General features: G+C 34.7%; 1 protein-coding gene across 1 annotated transcript in view; it reads right to left on the bottom strand.

The window, feature by feature from the left end:
- The window catches only part of vipr1a (vasoactive intestinal peptide receptor 1a), a 62,786-nt gene that overhangs the window by 4,616 nt on the left and 40,457 nt on the right, over positions 1-17,713 (bottom strand). The window contains exons 7-10 of the mRNA XM_087240763.1: positions 7,338-7,491; positions 4,536-4,596; positions 2,963-3,029; positions 2,777-2,868 (exon numbers count right to left, since the gene is read on the bottom strand). Coding sequence (XP_087096889.1) covers positions 2,777-2,868; positions 2,963-3,029; positions 4,536-4,596; positions 7,338-7,491 — 374 coding nt within the window. The remainder of the gene's footprint in view (positions 1-2,776; positions 2,869-2,962; positions 3,030-4,535; positions 4,597-7,337; positions 7,492-17,713) is intronic.

Genomic DNA, 17,713 nt, shown 5'->3' with positions numbered 1-17,713 from the left:
TCCAGACAACATTCACTATAGGCATTTTAACTGGCTAATCAGAGCTCATTGTGTATTTCGGAGAGAGGAGCTTGAGCCAAGAAGACAAATTTTTGGAGAACAGAAACAACTGTATAATCAGTTAATTGAGTATCTTGAAGACAATAAGTTGCTCAGTGATAGCCAGCATGGCTTTAGACCATTGCGCTCAACCATGTCAGCATTGCCTTTATTTACTGAACATATACGTATGGCACTAAATAAAGGACATGTCACTGGAGCTGTATACATAGACTTTAGAAAGGCCTTTGATACAGTTAATCATAATATTCTTTTAAACAAATTGATCTCTTTTAATCTCTCTTCTTTTGCAATAGATATGTTTTCATCATATTTATCCAATAGATCTCAGGTTGTTAAAATTGGTACAACAATTTCCCAGGCACTAGGTTGTTCTATGGGGGTTCCTCAGGAAAGTATTTTGGGACCTTTACTTTTCCTGATGTATATCAATGACCTCCCTCAGCTAATTAAACATTCAGATTCTTTATTGTATGCAGAGATGACACTGTACTTTTTGTGTCTGGATCAAGTACAGACACAATTAACAATAAATTAAATACAGATCTTCAGCATTTACATGAGTAGCTGCAAGACAATCATTTGACTATTAATGTTAAGAAAACAGAGTGTATGTACTTTTATTCACCTAGGAGAAAAGTATCCATATCCTATCCCCTCACTTTCCCAAATCAAAAACTTTCCATTGTAACCACATATCAATATTTGGGAATCAGTCTGGACTCTCACCTCACTTATTGTAACCATGTTCAAAATGTTTATAAAAAGCTGAAACAAAAGCTATTTGTTTATGGCAAAATTAGGACAAATTTGTCTTTTTCTGTTTCAGAAACTTATCTGCATGCCATAATCTTGTCTACCTTGTCTTACTGTCTGCCTATTTGGTCTCTCACAACAAACGATATCTTGGAGCCAATAGCTAGACTATACAATAGGGCCTATAAGATACACAACAGACTCTCTGGATGGACACATCACTGTTTTGCTCTATCACTTTCTAAAGCTTTAACATTTCAAAACTACATTATGAACTCAGGTATCAAACTGTACTATCAAAATTTAAATAGCTCTACCTCAGCAGCCCTTTGTGCATTGGTACCTAAACTCAACAGAAGGACTGATCGTTCCACCAGATCTGTAACAAATGGATGTTTGCCAGTACCGGCTTTTAAAAACTGTTATGGACAGAGATCTTTCTTTTATGTTTTCACAAGAGTCTGGAATGAGATCCCACAACATCTCAAAACAATACCAACACTGAGACTTTTTAAGAAATCCCATGCTCATCATCTGATGGTCAACTATCGCTGTAGGCACTGAGATAGTAGCCTGCTTTTTTTTTCTTTGTCGTATATATTTGGTGATTGTTTGTACTGTGTTGATGGATGAGATGTCTGTCTGTTTTTATGTTCTGCAGAGCAGGAACCTGCTGAAAAACAGCAATTATGCTGAGTCAGGCCCGATTATCTTTTAATCTTTTCCTGTTTAAAAAAATTATAAATAAATAAAAATAAATAAAGGTGTTGAATAAAGTTAAAACGAACATGTTAACAATGAAGCATTACCATGTTACAATGCACCGCACAAACACAATCAAGTCAATGTAAAAAAAAAAACTTACTCTGCTTTTAAAGTACCCATCAAATTAAAATCATGTTTTTTAGATGTTAGTATCTGTATGTTAGTTGTAAGATTATCTGTAAAGTATGTAAAAAATGCTGGGTTCCACACAATTACATCATGTTGTCCCAGCACAAATCGCTTAAGTTAACGTAATAGTACAAATAGTAACTTAATTTACAAATTGAACATAAAACAAATAAGTTTCCCAAAAAAACATAAAATAATTGTATTGATTCAACTCATTTGAAATAAGTAGTTTAAACAAGCAGCAAAAGTCATTTTTTGAGTTTAGTGTGCTTCAAAACAGTAATGAACTTTGCATTAGGTAGATATAAACATCCAAAGATTGCAGTTTGTCACTTCTGCCTAAATGTCTAAATGATTTTTTGACGTCACCTCATATTTAATTTACTTATCAAGTCTTCTGAACAACCAAATGCTCTCTAGTGTTTAACATGTCCCACCCCCTTCAAGACACTATCCCAGCAAATCCGAAATCGCCTTCTACTCTCTAAGTACTGCATTTGAATTTGAATTTACAACTCGTCTGTTAGAAAAGTACGTTCTAGACAGTATAAATGTGAGTAGTATGAATTGAACTCGGATGTACCACATCCGCCATTTTGTCATTATCTCGTGACCTACCCACATCAGTTGCATTGCTTCACTCACATTCATGAATTTTCTCACGGGGCACCATGGGATAGTATAGCGTCCATCTGATGCGCACTTCAGATTCTCGCCGGAAGTAGTAGGTCATCTGAGTACTTTTCACATACTGTTTTTCGAAATCTTTGAATTCGGACATACTACTCCGCTCGCATACTGTTTTTAGCTTACTATATAGTATGGAAGTATGCATTTTTGGACACAGCTAATTACTATTTATGCATGAGCGTAACCACTCACTGGTAGAGCTGTAATAAAACAAAAAGGTTTTAAAAAGGTTGAGGAGCTACTTTAAGTCTGTCTTAATGCTTCAGTTCAAATTATGTCACACACTGAACAAAAATTCTCATCTCAAGGCACTACATGGGACTTTTAAATATTTATTTATCTAAGAATCCAGTGTGTATTGTCACAAAACACTCACGAGTACTGGTGTGATTCGTTTCTCCCAATATCTCGACAACTGATTTTCTGACGGAGAATCCGGATGATACAAATGAAGAGAATAAAGTTCATCTTTAAAAGCAAAACAGCATGAAGAGATTAGACTTTATTTGTGCTATTTCATACAGTATTAGTGGGGTGTTGCTGCTATTATAGGCTCACTCACCAATATTGTTATCAAAGTAGGTGTTTTTATAATCCACCACAGATCGTCGTCAATAAAATCCCAGCATCTGTGGAAAAAATGTGCAGTAATTAAACAATAAATTTGTGTTCTGTGGGTAAAATTGAATTTTTTTTTTAGAAATAAACTTACCCCGCCGATGATAATATATCTTATTAAGTAAGAGACAAAGAGATGACCGTTTTTAGTTCATGTTAAAATCTTACTCACTTATGTTAATTAACTGTTTAAAATTTAAATACTAAAATATTTCAGTTCAATGCAGCAGGGCAAATAAGTATTGAGCACGTCATGTTTTTCCTGGGAATAATATTTCTAAAGGAGCTGTTGAATTTAAATAGATTTTGGTAAAAACCCAAACAATATTAACAAAAATAAAACAAATCTGAAAATTTAATTATGTGTCATACCAATGCAATAAAAGAGAAAGATCTGAACTACTGAAACATATTTAATACTTTATATTAAGGTTTTTTTGGTGATGACAGCTTAAAGACACCTCACATATGGAGAATCATGTCACATGAATTGCGCAGGTGTGATTTTTTCACAGACTTCAACAGAGTGTAAAAATCTTGATGGTTCTGTGGGTCCCGTCTATAAAATGTCATATTTATTTTGTATTCGTTATTGGATTCGAGTCAGTTGATTGGCTGGGCCATTCTACAGCTTGATTTTCTTTATCTGGAAGCATTTGAGAGTTTCCATGGCTTTGTTTTGGATCATTGTCCTGCTGAAATGTCCACTTTGGTTTCATCTTCACCATCCTGGTAATGTAGATGTTGGACTGAAGCAGCTAATATTAATTTACAATTACAAAGGGCAATAGGGTTGCTGAAGAACTACTTCAGAGCGATTTCAACTGCTGTCTGGGCTTTCACTGCCTTTCTACACCTTCCTTTCTTCGTGTGTTCAATACTTTTCCCCTGCATTACTTCATTTTATTATGCATAACTTAATTTTTAAACTAATTAGATTTGTTTTATTGCATATATGGATTTCTTTAGTTGTTACCAACATCTGGTGAACATTTCAAGTCAACAGCACGTTTATAAATATGTTTTCTGAGAAAAATGACATGCTCGATATTTATTTCCCCCCCCCCGTGTATTTAATTTTACTCAAATATTTCAAAATATTTCCAGAACTAAGACTGCTGATAATAATGGTTAGTTGCTTTTGAATTAATGTTGCTCTCTACTGTTCATGTGCAGATTTGATGGCAATGAAAATGAAAATATACACATGAAATCTGTTCAGATGTATTCTCTTACGAGCTGCATCTAAATATAGACATCTGACCTCCATGAAGGGATGCCATTTATCATTAAGGAAGTGATTTGAATTGATTTCACAGTGTCAGCTTTACTTTTGACATCGGCAAAAAAGATTCATCTAAGCTCATAAACTCTATAAACTCATAAAAAAATACTGACATCTTTACTCATTTTAATTGGTCGTCTTACATAACAGTGGCAGAAGGGGTTTTACGGCTCCCATAAAAGCAGATATAAAACAAAAATTGCAAAGTGGCAAACAAGCTGCATTCCCTCACCCGATATCATGTAAATAGGCTTTTGTGATGCTCCAGATTGTGATGAAGACACCTGGAACTCCTGCAACACACACACACAAACACGCACGCACGCACGCACGCACGCACACACACACACACACACACACACACACACACACACACACACACACACACACACACACACAAACAGACACACAAACACACATGTTGACTATGAATACTGTCAATATTTGATTACATACAGCTTTACAGGCATGTTGACATTGGAGTTTCTATGTTTGCAGGGATTCATTGGGATAGTTTAGAGATAGTTTACTCAAAAATGAAAAGTTGCTGTCTGTTTGCTCATTAAGGCCATCCATCATGTACATAGGTTATATTTTCATCATTTAGAACACTACAGAAATTGATTTTACCTGAAACTGTGATGTTTGGTGGTTCCAAAAAAATGGAAGGGAATTGCTACCATCACTTTAGGAGTGAAACATATTTATTACATACAAAATTACTGTATTGAACACCAAAAAATAAAAATAAATCTTAGCTAGCAAAAATAATCTTTTATTAAACTTTAGTTTGCTCACAAATAATGAACATTAACCATACTAAATTCAAGTATTCATCTGGTGATGATGAAAATGTGTGGAAATGAACAAACCAGCAGACAAAGCACATTTAAAAACATCTGAAATGTTCTTTTGGTCATTCTAAAACGTTTTATCGATTAAGCATTAGTGTTATTATATTATTAATGACCTCCAGAATCAAGAGGGCCTGTGCTCTGCATCTAACACCTTCTAACGCTACCGCACGTTCACTGCATGTCAGGATTGCCTTTTGAGGCCCAAGTCATTTATTTGATGAAGAAAAGATTGATGCAGCTTCTCCTGCTGTGTCAAATTCTGTTTTTACTGTTGATATTTGGCACCAGTTAATCAGGAAGTGACGATTTTTTTTGTTTTGACTCATTGGATGGAAACCCTGCTTTATTCGCACGTCTTTTATGCGATAAACCAGTTTTGCGCATGAAGTTCATTCGCATTTTTGGATGCATGGCTAGTGATTGTAATGATGACTTGACAAACAAATACATCACAGCCAGTATTCATCTTTTTCCTACATCTTGACATTACCAACAACATAACATAACTTGTCATAAATCTGTCATAAACATGATTGTCATGAGGAATTATATTTGTGCCATGAATATTTTTCTGATCATGTTTTCAGTGGAACAAAGCACCTGCTTCGAATGTTATCACTCTTGAATATCAATGGTTATCAGCTAACAGATATGGGCCAGTAGGGGCTGGTAGGCTGTTATCATCCATCCACATGGTTAATCAGCTATACTAACAGAGAAGACTCTGTTTTTACTTTACTGTGATGGTTGGGTTTAGGGTTGGGGTAGAGGTAGATGTTACACAATTAAAGAGAAATTTAAAGAGAAATTTAATAGATAATATAAATAATTATTGTAGTTAATCAGCTATATTAATAGAGAAAACTCCAGTTCTGTTTTTACATTATTGTAATGGTTGGGTTTAGGGTTAGGGTATGGGTAGACGTTATACAATTCATGAGAAATTTAATAAATAATATAAATAATTCTCACAAACTTCCAGCCGCAGCCGTATGTAATCTGTAGCTAATTAACCATGTGGATGAATGATAACAGCCATCTTAGCCTACCAGTAGGTGCACAAGGCCCCTACTGGCCCATATCTATCAGCTGATAACCACTGACAATGCCCATTTAATTGAGTGATAACATTTGAATCAGCTGAATAAACTGTATTTGTCATCATACTTTTCAAAAAAAGTGTCATAACTCTTCATAACAGCGTCATAAATATTTTTAATGACAAATTAATCTTGTATCACTGTAGTTAAGTTAAACAATATATAATAATTACATGGTTATAAAATTCATGACACATTTATAATGGCTTCATGACAATCATGTTTATGACAAATTTATGACAAATTTCATTGTCTTGACACAAGTTGTGTGCTGGTAACTTGGCCAGTTTACATTTCTCATTTGAATGTAATATGAAATATGTTATCTGCTTTGTTGTCATTGTAATATTTTTTGCCTACCTAATGAATTCAGACAGCTATTTTGCCACTATTAGTACTATAAAGTAGCAAAGCAGATGCATCCAGTCTTTATGATTGGATCACTGAATCAAACAATTCATTCAAAAAGAATTGCACAGACTCTTTTCTTGCACAGACTGATCATTTAGCTTCATAAGACCTAAATAAGACCTGATAGTAATTTTGCTTTGACTGCGTATACATATATTTGATTGATCATCAGTGCCTGTAGCTATTGACTTAATTTAAAATCTGTAAAATGTTTCACTAAAGAAAAACACTCAACAACACCTTAGCCTGAGGGGAGAGTAAATAAACAGCAAATCTTCATTTTTAATTGGACTATCCTTTTAATTTGGCTCCACGATCATTAAGAATTCAATAAAACAAGTGGCACTGCCAATTAGCCACAACCCCTAATTGATCCCCAAATGAAGATCTGCATTTGCTTATCAGATTTCGCTATCCTAATTTTAAAAAAAGTGACATGTGAACCATTTCCCCACACGACACAGTGACGTCAATGCAAAGGTTAATTGCTGAATCTTGAGTTTGTATGTGTGTATGTGTGCACAAGGTCCTGTTGACTTTAGCAACTAATTTGTCATTCACATTTGGCAGGTGTTTCTCCCCCATCCTGAACAATTACGAAAACGACTGGCCATATATCTTAACCTAACAAACACCAAGATATGCACACATACAGTATATACGCACCCCATCCAATGAGGATGTACCACCAGAAGTACTTCCTCTCAGAAAAGAAGGAAACGGCTAGCAGAGCGTGCAGATACAGACCCTCCACCAGCAACCAGAAGAAACTGGCCATGACGCCGTACTGGAAGAAAACCATCGCAGCCTTGCAGCCCACCTGTACGACAAATAGAAGATTCTGTTTAGAGCTATTATGCACTTGTGTATGTTACAACAGGAACTGCGGTCTAGCGTGTTTACCATGTACTTAAACAAAAGGAATGCCTTTGCGCTTGTGTGTTTTATGCGCTAGGCACTAGAAAACATTGTGCAATATCTCCACACAGAGACATTAAAAAGAGTGTAAACACATAAAGAAACACTGTATGCTGATCTGTTAATGTTTGACGCGCACATTACTTGCAGCAAGTCGACTGTTCAGAAATGTACCACATGTAATTTTTGCAACAATCTTAAGTCTAGAAACAATTCCTATGAATAAACGCCGACCGCATTTTGATTCATGAAAATAAGTGACTAAGCTCAATTAATCTACAGGCAGTTTAAATGTCAGCCATGTTTTTTGTGGCCTCGCGAGGGTGTTTACAGAGAGGATACCGTGCCATCTTGAGTGTTTGAGCACGCTGTTGTGACAGACGTGACATATTCTGCTGGTCGACAGCTGCGTCCAGACTGCTCGAAACTTTCTAGTGTTTATAGAGTGAGGATACACAGAAAACATGCTATTAAATCACACATATGCTCTCTGACAATCAAAGAGAGCCGCTCTAATTAACGAAATGTCATCGCTTCGTTATTTTTTTATGTTAATGGCTAGGAAAATGGCACTTCACAAGCCAAACATGACCATGATGTTGGGTAAATACAATGTTGGCCGTATCCGGATAAGGGAGGACATTTACAATCTCTTCAAAGATCTTGAAGGACTGCTCAAACACAGCTACGCCTGGCCACAAAAGCAGATTTAAGAGCTCTCAGACAAGCAGCATTTAAAGAGCAAACCTTGTGACAAAATATTTGAGCAATTCACTACTGACAACATATTAACAGTAGAGTCGGTGCAATGATAAACCAAAAATCTTCTCTATTCACCTGATGCTAGAAAAGTAACCAAATGTAAAGAAAACATGTTTTGTCTTTGTTTTGCCTAAAAATGTGACTTAAGTGGTTTTATTTGGCACGAAAATCTGATCTTCTATATCAAACTCACTACCAGAGGCATAGGGTGTATCTCAATTAGCTCGCTAGCTCATGAGTAGTACATCAGAAGATCGTGTATACGAATTCTGCCACTGGTAAAGACATTGATGAGCTTGGTTCATTAATTTAGGGACACACTGAGCATGAGAATGTCCTCAATGTAAATCATCTAAACTGAAATTTACAAACAACACCAGAACTAATACTTCTCATACTGTATATTACTTTTATAAAGTTTTTATATGTAAATTGGTGCTAAGTGATTTGATTGTTTCATATACAGTAGGGTTGGCATCGCACAATGCGTAATGTGAAACATCGCGATGGACGATGGCATCATTGTCATAAGTGCCAGTAAATTAATTATTTATGAACAATTAATTCATTCATAATTAATTAATTATTTGTAGCCTACTGTTTCGACTACCTGACGTGCATGATCTTTGTTTTACCCATAACCAAATCATAAATAAATAAAGATAAGTTACACACAAATTACCACCTCTCAATCACTTTTTCCAACGGTACTCTGGCATGACTAGGCAGAGTGATCTGTGTCGTTATAATGGCATTGACAAATTGGTTGGTTAAAAAAGGAGCACAACCAACAGGAACCAAAAAACAGGATCTGGGGTTTTTTCACTAAAATTACTAAGTACAAGCGAGAAAGCCAAAGATTGAAGCAGTGTACTGATGCTGCACTGTAAAAAAATAAACATTATTTTACAGGTAATTGTCTGCATTTTTTATACAGTTCTTTTCATTATACAGTGAAATACCTGTTGTTTTACAGATATGTTCTGTAATAAATAAAAATTCTACAAAAAATTTACAGTTATTTCTTCGATTTTGGTATTACGTTTTTTTCAGTTGTTTTTAAAGGAAATTTTCAGTATTTTCAGATATTAAAACGTAATTTTATGTTAATATTTACAGATTATTCCTGTAAAAATAGGGAAACAAAAATTCAGTCAAATTGTTTTTAGTACTATTGAAGATAGTAATCATATGAAGATTAAAGTGAGGTTAATGATGTATATAATAAAATACATGCATTGTAAACTATAAAACTTTATTTTACTATATATATATATATATATATATATATATATATATATATATATGTATGTGTGTGTGTGTGTGCGTGCGTGCGTGCGTGTGTGTAGTGACACAGTGGCGCTGTAGGTAGTGCTGTCGCCTCACAGCAAGAGGATCGCTGGTTTGAGCCTTGGCTGGGTCAGTTGGCATTTCTGTGTGGAGTTTGAATGTACTCCGTGGGTTTCCTCTGGGTGCTGGGACAACTTACTTTTTTTATTGGTTGGACTCAAACTGCACTAAAGTTTGACCTTCTTGTTTTAATGTTTTATTTTATTATGAGTTTCGTTTTTTGTGATGCATAGTGTATAAATGGCTCTGAATAGCTGTTATTCTATAAACTCTTTATGGAACAACGGGTTATTGTTAAAAAAAAAACTAATCAGTTTCTAACAATGTTGCTATGCTAACTGTTACGATCACTACACACATGCTATGTTAACAAACTACAACTCTCAGCGTGCACCTCGCACACCCAGGTTCCTAATTCTCATTGATTACATACTCAGCCAGAACATTATGGACTGATTACAAGGACTATAAACTCAGCACACACATTTCTGCTGCCTTAGTGAGCATTCCAACGGGTTTTACCTTGTCTTGTTTGACCCCTTGCCTTGCTTTGTTTCCCACCTTTATGCTTGAGATTATTTGTATGCACTTGTTAGTTTCTGTTTCAACCTTTTATTGCAAGATTATTCTCTTAATAAACTATTACTATACTGCCATTTGATCCTCAACTTTGTTTTCCAAGCGTCCTTTTTTCAAGCTAATTGTTTTGAAGTTAATCTATCCTAAAAAGATGTGTTAATAGTTTACAAGTATATTTAGTGTTTAATGACAACAGCAATTATTTGTACTTAAGCTTTTTTTATTCGTTCTTTAAAAGCTTTTTTTCTGTTTTAAAGGTATGTTGAAAGTGGAAAATTTTCTGCAATATTTAGATTTTGTGCATAATTACACAAATGAATCTGTATAATCACATTTATTAATCTGTATAATTACAGTAATAATCATTATATTCACATTAATTAATCAGTATAAATATAATAATAAAGTATATGTTTACAGTTATAATTTGTAAAATTACAGTAATAATATGTATAATTGCAGTAATAATTTGTAAAATGGCAGTAATTACCTGTATTACTACAGTTAAAATCTGTCGAATGACACTAATAACTTGTAATAATTATAGAGCAAGAAATTATTGTTTTTTTACAGATTATTTATATTTTTTATTCTGAGAGTTTTTTTCTCATTTTTTTTATAGTTTAAATGCAAATTATCAACAGTAATAAACTGTCATTTAATGAATTTTGACTGTAAAGTATCTTCTGTATTTTTACAGTTTTTGCTTGTAATTTTGTGAAGTGGTTATTTACTGTAATTTAACAGAATATCTCTGGAAGAATGCTGCCAGTCTTTTGACCGTTTTTTTTTTTTTACAGTGTGTGAGATGTTACCTGTTAGATTCAAAAGACAGAAGAATCCTTAGATAGAGAAAAGATTAATTAAATATCACATTTAGCAACTATAGTGAGATGTGATCCAGCAATACATCCTTGATTAACTGTCTGACGTGCACTGCTCTCTGGTTTTGTGCTCAAAGCAGAGTATCGCAATGTCGGCTCAGCATCATGATGCCTATTGGCCTATCGCGATGGATGATGGCATCATCTATCAACCTAACCCTATGTGATCTATGTTTCATGCTTCAGAATGTCTATAAAGGGTGCATAGTGAGGAATGATGCTGCCTGATTTTTGATGGTGCATTGTGGGAATTTTCAAAGAGCGAATGTTTTAGTGCACTGGAAGAATTTTGTGATTTATACAGCAATGGCTGACCCATAGATCAGTGCCCTGACTACTGAACAAGTGAGCTGATTGAGACCCACTCAAAGCATTTGGGCATGTAATGTATGCAATTGCAAATGAACCCAGGCAGATTGGAGGCCCATCAGAATGAGGAAATTAATTTTATTCATGGCCATCAAGACTATTCTTTCCATCCAGAATGCACAAAGCCATGAATTAAACAACAGGGACATCATGTATGAAGATACTGAAAAAAAAAAAAAAAAAAAAGAGTAAGCTTTATGTTTTTACATATTGGGCTGCTGTGCCAATAGTGTTTGTGTTTGCATGTAGTAGATTGATTTTGGCTGGGCCTTCATTATGTTTAAATTCCATTTTAGTTGTTAAATGTTGTAGGATAGAGTGTTTTTTATTATATTGTTTGGTATTGATTATTTTTATTTTTTAATAGAACACAGAATACAGTTAGAATACAGTGGGCCTGTACATAGTTTTGGGTACTAAATCACCAGGGACTGACTTGCTTCATCACTAACTACATTAGATTCTGTGAAATCAAGATAAAAAAAAAATAATTAAAAAACTGCACATTTAAAACTGTCAAATAAGTGAAGTTTATTTATAAACTAACTTCGAGAGGATCACGTGCCTATGATTGATCCAACCCAGGCTCATTCTGAAAACGTAGTCCCGCGGACGTTTCTGGAGACCGAGAAACATAACATAAACATAAACATTTTCGCATATCAAATGTCTCCCGCGAGTACCGTTCATGTTCTTGCATGAACCGACCAGAGGACGCTGTCGACCGACTGAATGATTGGCTGTGCGACCGGCCAATCGACCAAGCCACCCTCCTAATCCCTAAACCCCATCCCCATCCCCAACCAATTTTACAGATTGTCCCGGCCGCCCAATTACTTCCCTAAACCCAACCGATGGTTTACAAAAGTCATCCAGAAATAGAAAAGCCCTCGTCTGATTTTTACCAAGTTTTTATCACATCCTCACACTGTTATTCACTCATTCATTTTGTTTTTTGGATTCTGTTTTTGTCATACTTCCCCAGACTCGAACCTGGTCATCGTCGTCAACTCCTCTCTGCATCTCAAGTCTGCTGACGTACATGACGAGCTAACTGGACAAACTGGTTGCAGCGGGAAAGCCCACCACACGGAGGTAAGCGGTCAGTCTATTTAAAAAATAAGATTATTATAATGCTTTTTAAATAAAATTTATCTATATTGTATTGCCCTTGAAATTTACTAAAGTACTTAAAATTTATATTTAAGGGTATTTTTAATGTGTAACTTCTACAAACTTATAATGCACATGATTTGGATATAACACCTCTCCAATCCAGTTCTATGAATCTGAGTCTTCCATAATGCACACACTTAATAATGATTCCTACTTGTCTTCCTCGTGATGAAGAGTAGGCAAAATTTGATGTGTAGTGGAGGAAAAAGAAGAACAAGTTCATAAGATGCTGGATTCGAACCGGGTTCATGATCGATCAAATCAAAACATGTTGCCATGCGCTTTACAGGCTATGCCACTCAAGGTGCTGTCTGCTGCGCTCTTTAGTTTTGTTGTCTCTGTCAATCACACGGTGATGGGCAGGAATTACTCAACTAGCTTATACCCACGAGGTGTGCCATTTGCACTTACTTAGCCTGAACACCCCAAAATCAGCCTTTTTTCCCTCCTTGCAGGGGCCCCAAGTGCACACGGACCCCTGGGCCTGGGCCTGTGCCCATAATGCCCATTGGTTAATTCGACCCTGCCTCTCACGGTCTAATAACATGCAACTTAAGTTAACTGACTAATCCAAATTGGCATCATAGATATGCTAATTGCTAATATGCTAATACTAATTTTATATTATTCTTAAAGGGCAGCTATGGTGAAAAATCTACTTTTAAAGCTGTTTGGACAGACGTGTGTAAGTATAGTGTATATACCGTCATATTGGGGTGAAATAAACACACCCAGTCCTTTTTTTTTCAAGTTTAACAACATAAAAACAGTGGACCAATTGGAGCGGTTTTCAGATCGACCACAACTTGACGTAGGAATGGCGGTCCCCCCACCCACCAATATTGATTGACAGCTGCTCGCATTAACATGTCTCCGTAGTAACGCATATAATCATATCAACAACAGGGGCAATGCTAGGGTCGAAAGGGATAAAGGGCTTAGCCCCAAAGAAGTTGCCCCCCCCCCCCACCCCCCCACCCCCCCACCCCCCGCAAGAAAAGAAGAAGTTTTAATTCAACCCACTGATATACCTAATCTACTCTAATCTTATTAACAGAATTAAAAATTGTTAATAATAAATAAAAGGTTTTTGTGACTTGTAACACCAAATAGGAAAAAATAAACATTGATAAATTAACCCACTTCTCCTTTACTAGTCTGTTATGAGCCATATCACACCTCTTGAGCATCCTATCTCGTCCTGATTTGCAGTTTCTGTTTGTTTTTTGAAAAAGTAATTTTCTGCATGTCTTCAAATCTGAAAATATAAACAAAGATATATATGCTAGAAATATGTTTACTTTAAATTTCTTCAGAGGGAATTTTTTTTTCAGTTTTCCTCAAAATAAGGTTGATGTTGGCATTGTAGAACTTTAAATGCATGTAATGCCTGTTTTATTCATACTTGAGCAGAAATTTCATATATGCCTCACAAAAGTAGTAGAACATTCTAGGAAATCCCTAATATGGGTGAAGGCGTCCAGCTATTGCTGTAGTAGAATGAAAATAAGATCTGAATAAACATAAAAAGGCTTTAACTGAATATTTACACAACTGCGACAATAAATGTTTTATACAGTTGAAGTCAGAATGATTAGCCCTCCTTTGAATTTTATTTTCTTTTTTAAATATTTCCCAAATGATGTTTAACAGATTCAGGAAATTTTCACAGTAGCCTATGTCTGATAATATTTTCCTTTTGAAGAAAGTCTTATTTGTTTTATTTCAGCTAGAATAAATGCAGTTTTACATCAAAAAAAAAAAACATTTTAGGGTCAAAATTATCAGCCCCTTTAAGATATATATTTTTTTCCTATAGTCTACAGAGCAAACCATCGTTATACAGTAACTTGCCTAATTACCCTACCCTGCCTTTTAAGCCTTTAAATGTCAATTTAAGCTGTACAGAAGTGTCTTAAAAAATGTCTAGTCAAATATTATTTGCTGTCATCATGGCAAAGATAAAATAAATCAGTTATTAGAGTTGAGTTGTTAAAATTATTATGATTAGAAATGTGTTGAAAACAATCTTCTCTCTGTTAAACAGAATTTGGGGAAAAAATAAACGGGGGCTAATAATTCAGACTTCAACTGTATGTGTTCTTCCAACCATTTTAGGTATTTTCATAAGAAAGTCTATTTATAATTCGATGCTAACTGACGTTGCATGTTACAGTAGAATATAGCTAATAATAAGCTAGATGCATAAACTCACTGTGATTTAACTATTACAGAAACAGATGTGACTTGCTATATCATATAAATATGCCTAGATATCTATATATCTAGAAAGCTAGTACAATTTACGTTTTTTTTTTTACTAACTCGCATGTATTTACATTGATATGATGCACATTTTACTGATTATAGTTATTTTATTTCATCAAAATTACACACATTTTATACTGTGGAAACAAATAAGCTTCATCAGTTGTTAAAACTATTCAGTTTCGCGAAAGAGTTGTATTATTACCTCTTTAGCTTCAGCTCCTCAAAATAATGAATGAATGAAGTGCAGTGGCGGGATTTTTTTAACACCATGTGACAACAGAGCCACTCCCACCTGCCAGTAGAAACAGGTACTGCTGAACAGCTGACGATTTAATAACCCGACACAAACTCTGCGTTAAGTGGAATGTTCGTGATGTATGTGGTAATTTTCAGTACTTAGATAACAAAATCAATGTTTTACAACATATTTTTATTTAAGTGCAACATATTCCAAGAGATCAGGGGCTTTTGACAATACATCAGGGGCTTAAGCCCCCAAAGCAAAAGCAAAGCAACCGGAATAAAAGGTCTGTTCAGTTTGCTAGGATCATCAACCATCATCAAACGTGATCAAGAGTTAGTTTAAAAGTTTAAAATATTTTAAAACAAAGTGTGTGACTCATAGTTGCAACTCCACAAAAAATGCATCAAATACTGATTGGTAAGTTTTTATTGTAGTATTTCTCACAAACGTTACGTGAGATCTGCTTCCTGAGGCAGCCGAGGGCGGCAATTAAGGCATGTTGCTGACAGGCACGTGGGCGGGGAGGACTAGCCTTGAAGGCCCAGTGCAAAAAAAACAGCAACAACCTTTTCCCAGCTATAATACAGATACTTCAAACAGCTATAAAAAATAATCTGATGAGTGTTTTGAGCTGAAACTTTACAGACACATTCTGGGGACACAAAAGACTTATATTAAATATGAAAAAAGGGTTAACCTATGTGCCCTTTAAAATATTTTCTACACTACATGTAGATGTCTGTAATAGAACCTTGATCAGCATCAATTTTAGACCGTGTTATGTGAGTGGATGTAAAGAAATTACACTTTTCGAAAAATGTTAACATCTGAGAACTAGGAATTCATGTGGTAAGGTCCCTGATCAAATGAAAGATTACATTTTCATTTAAAGTTTCTGCAATTGTAGTGTTACTTCAATTCCTTCATTTCTTCTGGCTTAAACATATACAGCTATAGCTCAGCACTTGACATCTAGGGTATAAAAAAGACATGAAGTAAAGGAAAGTGTGATGAATTTAACCAATCACAGAAGTGGACATTTGTCTTTGCTTCAGAAAAAAAATGTCCTTGAAATAGACTGTTCAAGTTTATAACATGTACTGTAATAAACTGATTCTGACTGCTTAATGGCAGAATTCATTGCTAGAGCTTTAAACAATCAGGACTTAATAATTCTGTTAATCTGCTCCACAGGGAAATTTATTTGAAATGATAACTTAAAACTATTAAAGATAGACCTTCTGTGAGCTATATGAAGTTGTTAATCATGTTTATGCTTTTGGTCAAGATTCATATTCTGTCATCTTTTTTCTTTTTTTTTTAAACTGTTTAAAATTAGATATAGAAGACATCATGGGTTCACTGGATATAAAAGCTGAAGGTCTGACCTGAGCACATTAATGTTCAAAACTTCAAGTAGCGTCTCGAAAGATGGTTCAGGTTTGATATTAGTGTCCTCGGGTTAGAAATCAATCTTATATGAGATCCATCAGAAAAAGCCACTCACTCATTTCATAATGCTGTGTGCTCATGGTTGTTATTTCTTTCTTCCTTTTGTATGCAGAAGCTCTTTGCTGTTGATGAGGTAAATAACAACAATAGCAAATTGATGATTTATTATAAGCTAGCATATTAATTTACTATTTTTCCTTGATCCACTGGTGACAATTGAAAGCCAAAATCCAGAAATAGCTTGTATCCATCAAGCAGGCAGTAATTAAAAAAAAAAAAAAAAAAAAAAAAAAAATATATATATATATATATATATATATATATATATATATATATATATATATATATATATATATATATATATATATATATTTTTTTTTTTTTTTTTTTTTTTTTTAACGCCGTGGGATCATTGGACTTGGGTAAAATTTTTTAGGGTTTTCTATATTTTAATTATTGTTATTTTTATGTACATCAGGTTTGGATAAGAGGTGATTGTGGTCGATAGTTGATAAACCAATGCTATCTCATGCCAGTTCATAACTTTTTGATTTAGTTTTTAATTCGTATGAATGTGTATGATCTTATTTATACATTTATGTATGATTTGCTAATCCACCAATGACGGTTGGGTTTAGGAGTGAGGTTTGCTGCCAACCCTTCTTTTAAAAATGGTCAGCTTTGGTATGACTGAACAATTTTGGTATGACTGTTTCCTTGTAAGAATAGGCTGAATAAACTATATTACCAATGATTCTGCAAATAAATCTGGTGGGCAGGCACTAAGCCACTATACTTTCTTACATTCAACATTGTCCATTATAATGCATTCATTCATCTATTTTCTTTTTGGCTTAGTACCTTTATTAATCAGAGGTTGCCACAGGGGAATGAACCACTAACTTATCTAGCATACAGTATGTTATTATGCAGTGAATGCCCTTCCAGCTGCAACCCAGCCCTAGAAAACACCCATACACTCTTGCAATCACACTATATATTACGGCCAGTTTAGCTTATTTAATTCATCTGTATCG

The sequence above is a fragment of the Danio rerio genome, chromosome 2 (genome assembly GCF_052040795.2).
Source record: "Danio rerio strain M-AB ecotype USA chromosome 2, GRCz13ab, whole genome shotgun sequence".
Classification (NCBI taxonomy): Eukaryota; Metazoa; Chordata; class Actinopteri; order Cypriniformes; family Danionidae; genus Danio; species Danio rerio.
This window is presented reverse-complemented; position numbering and strand designations above follow the sequence as displayed.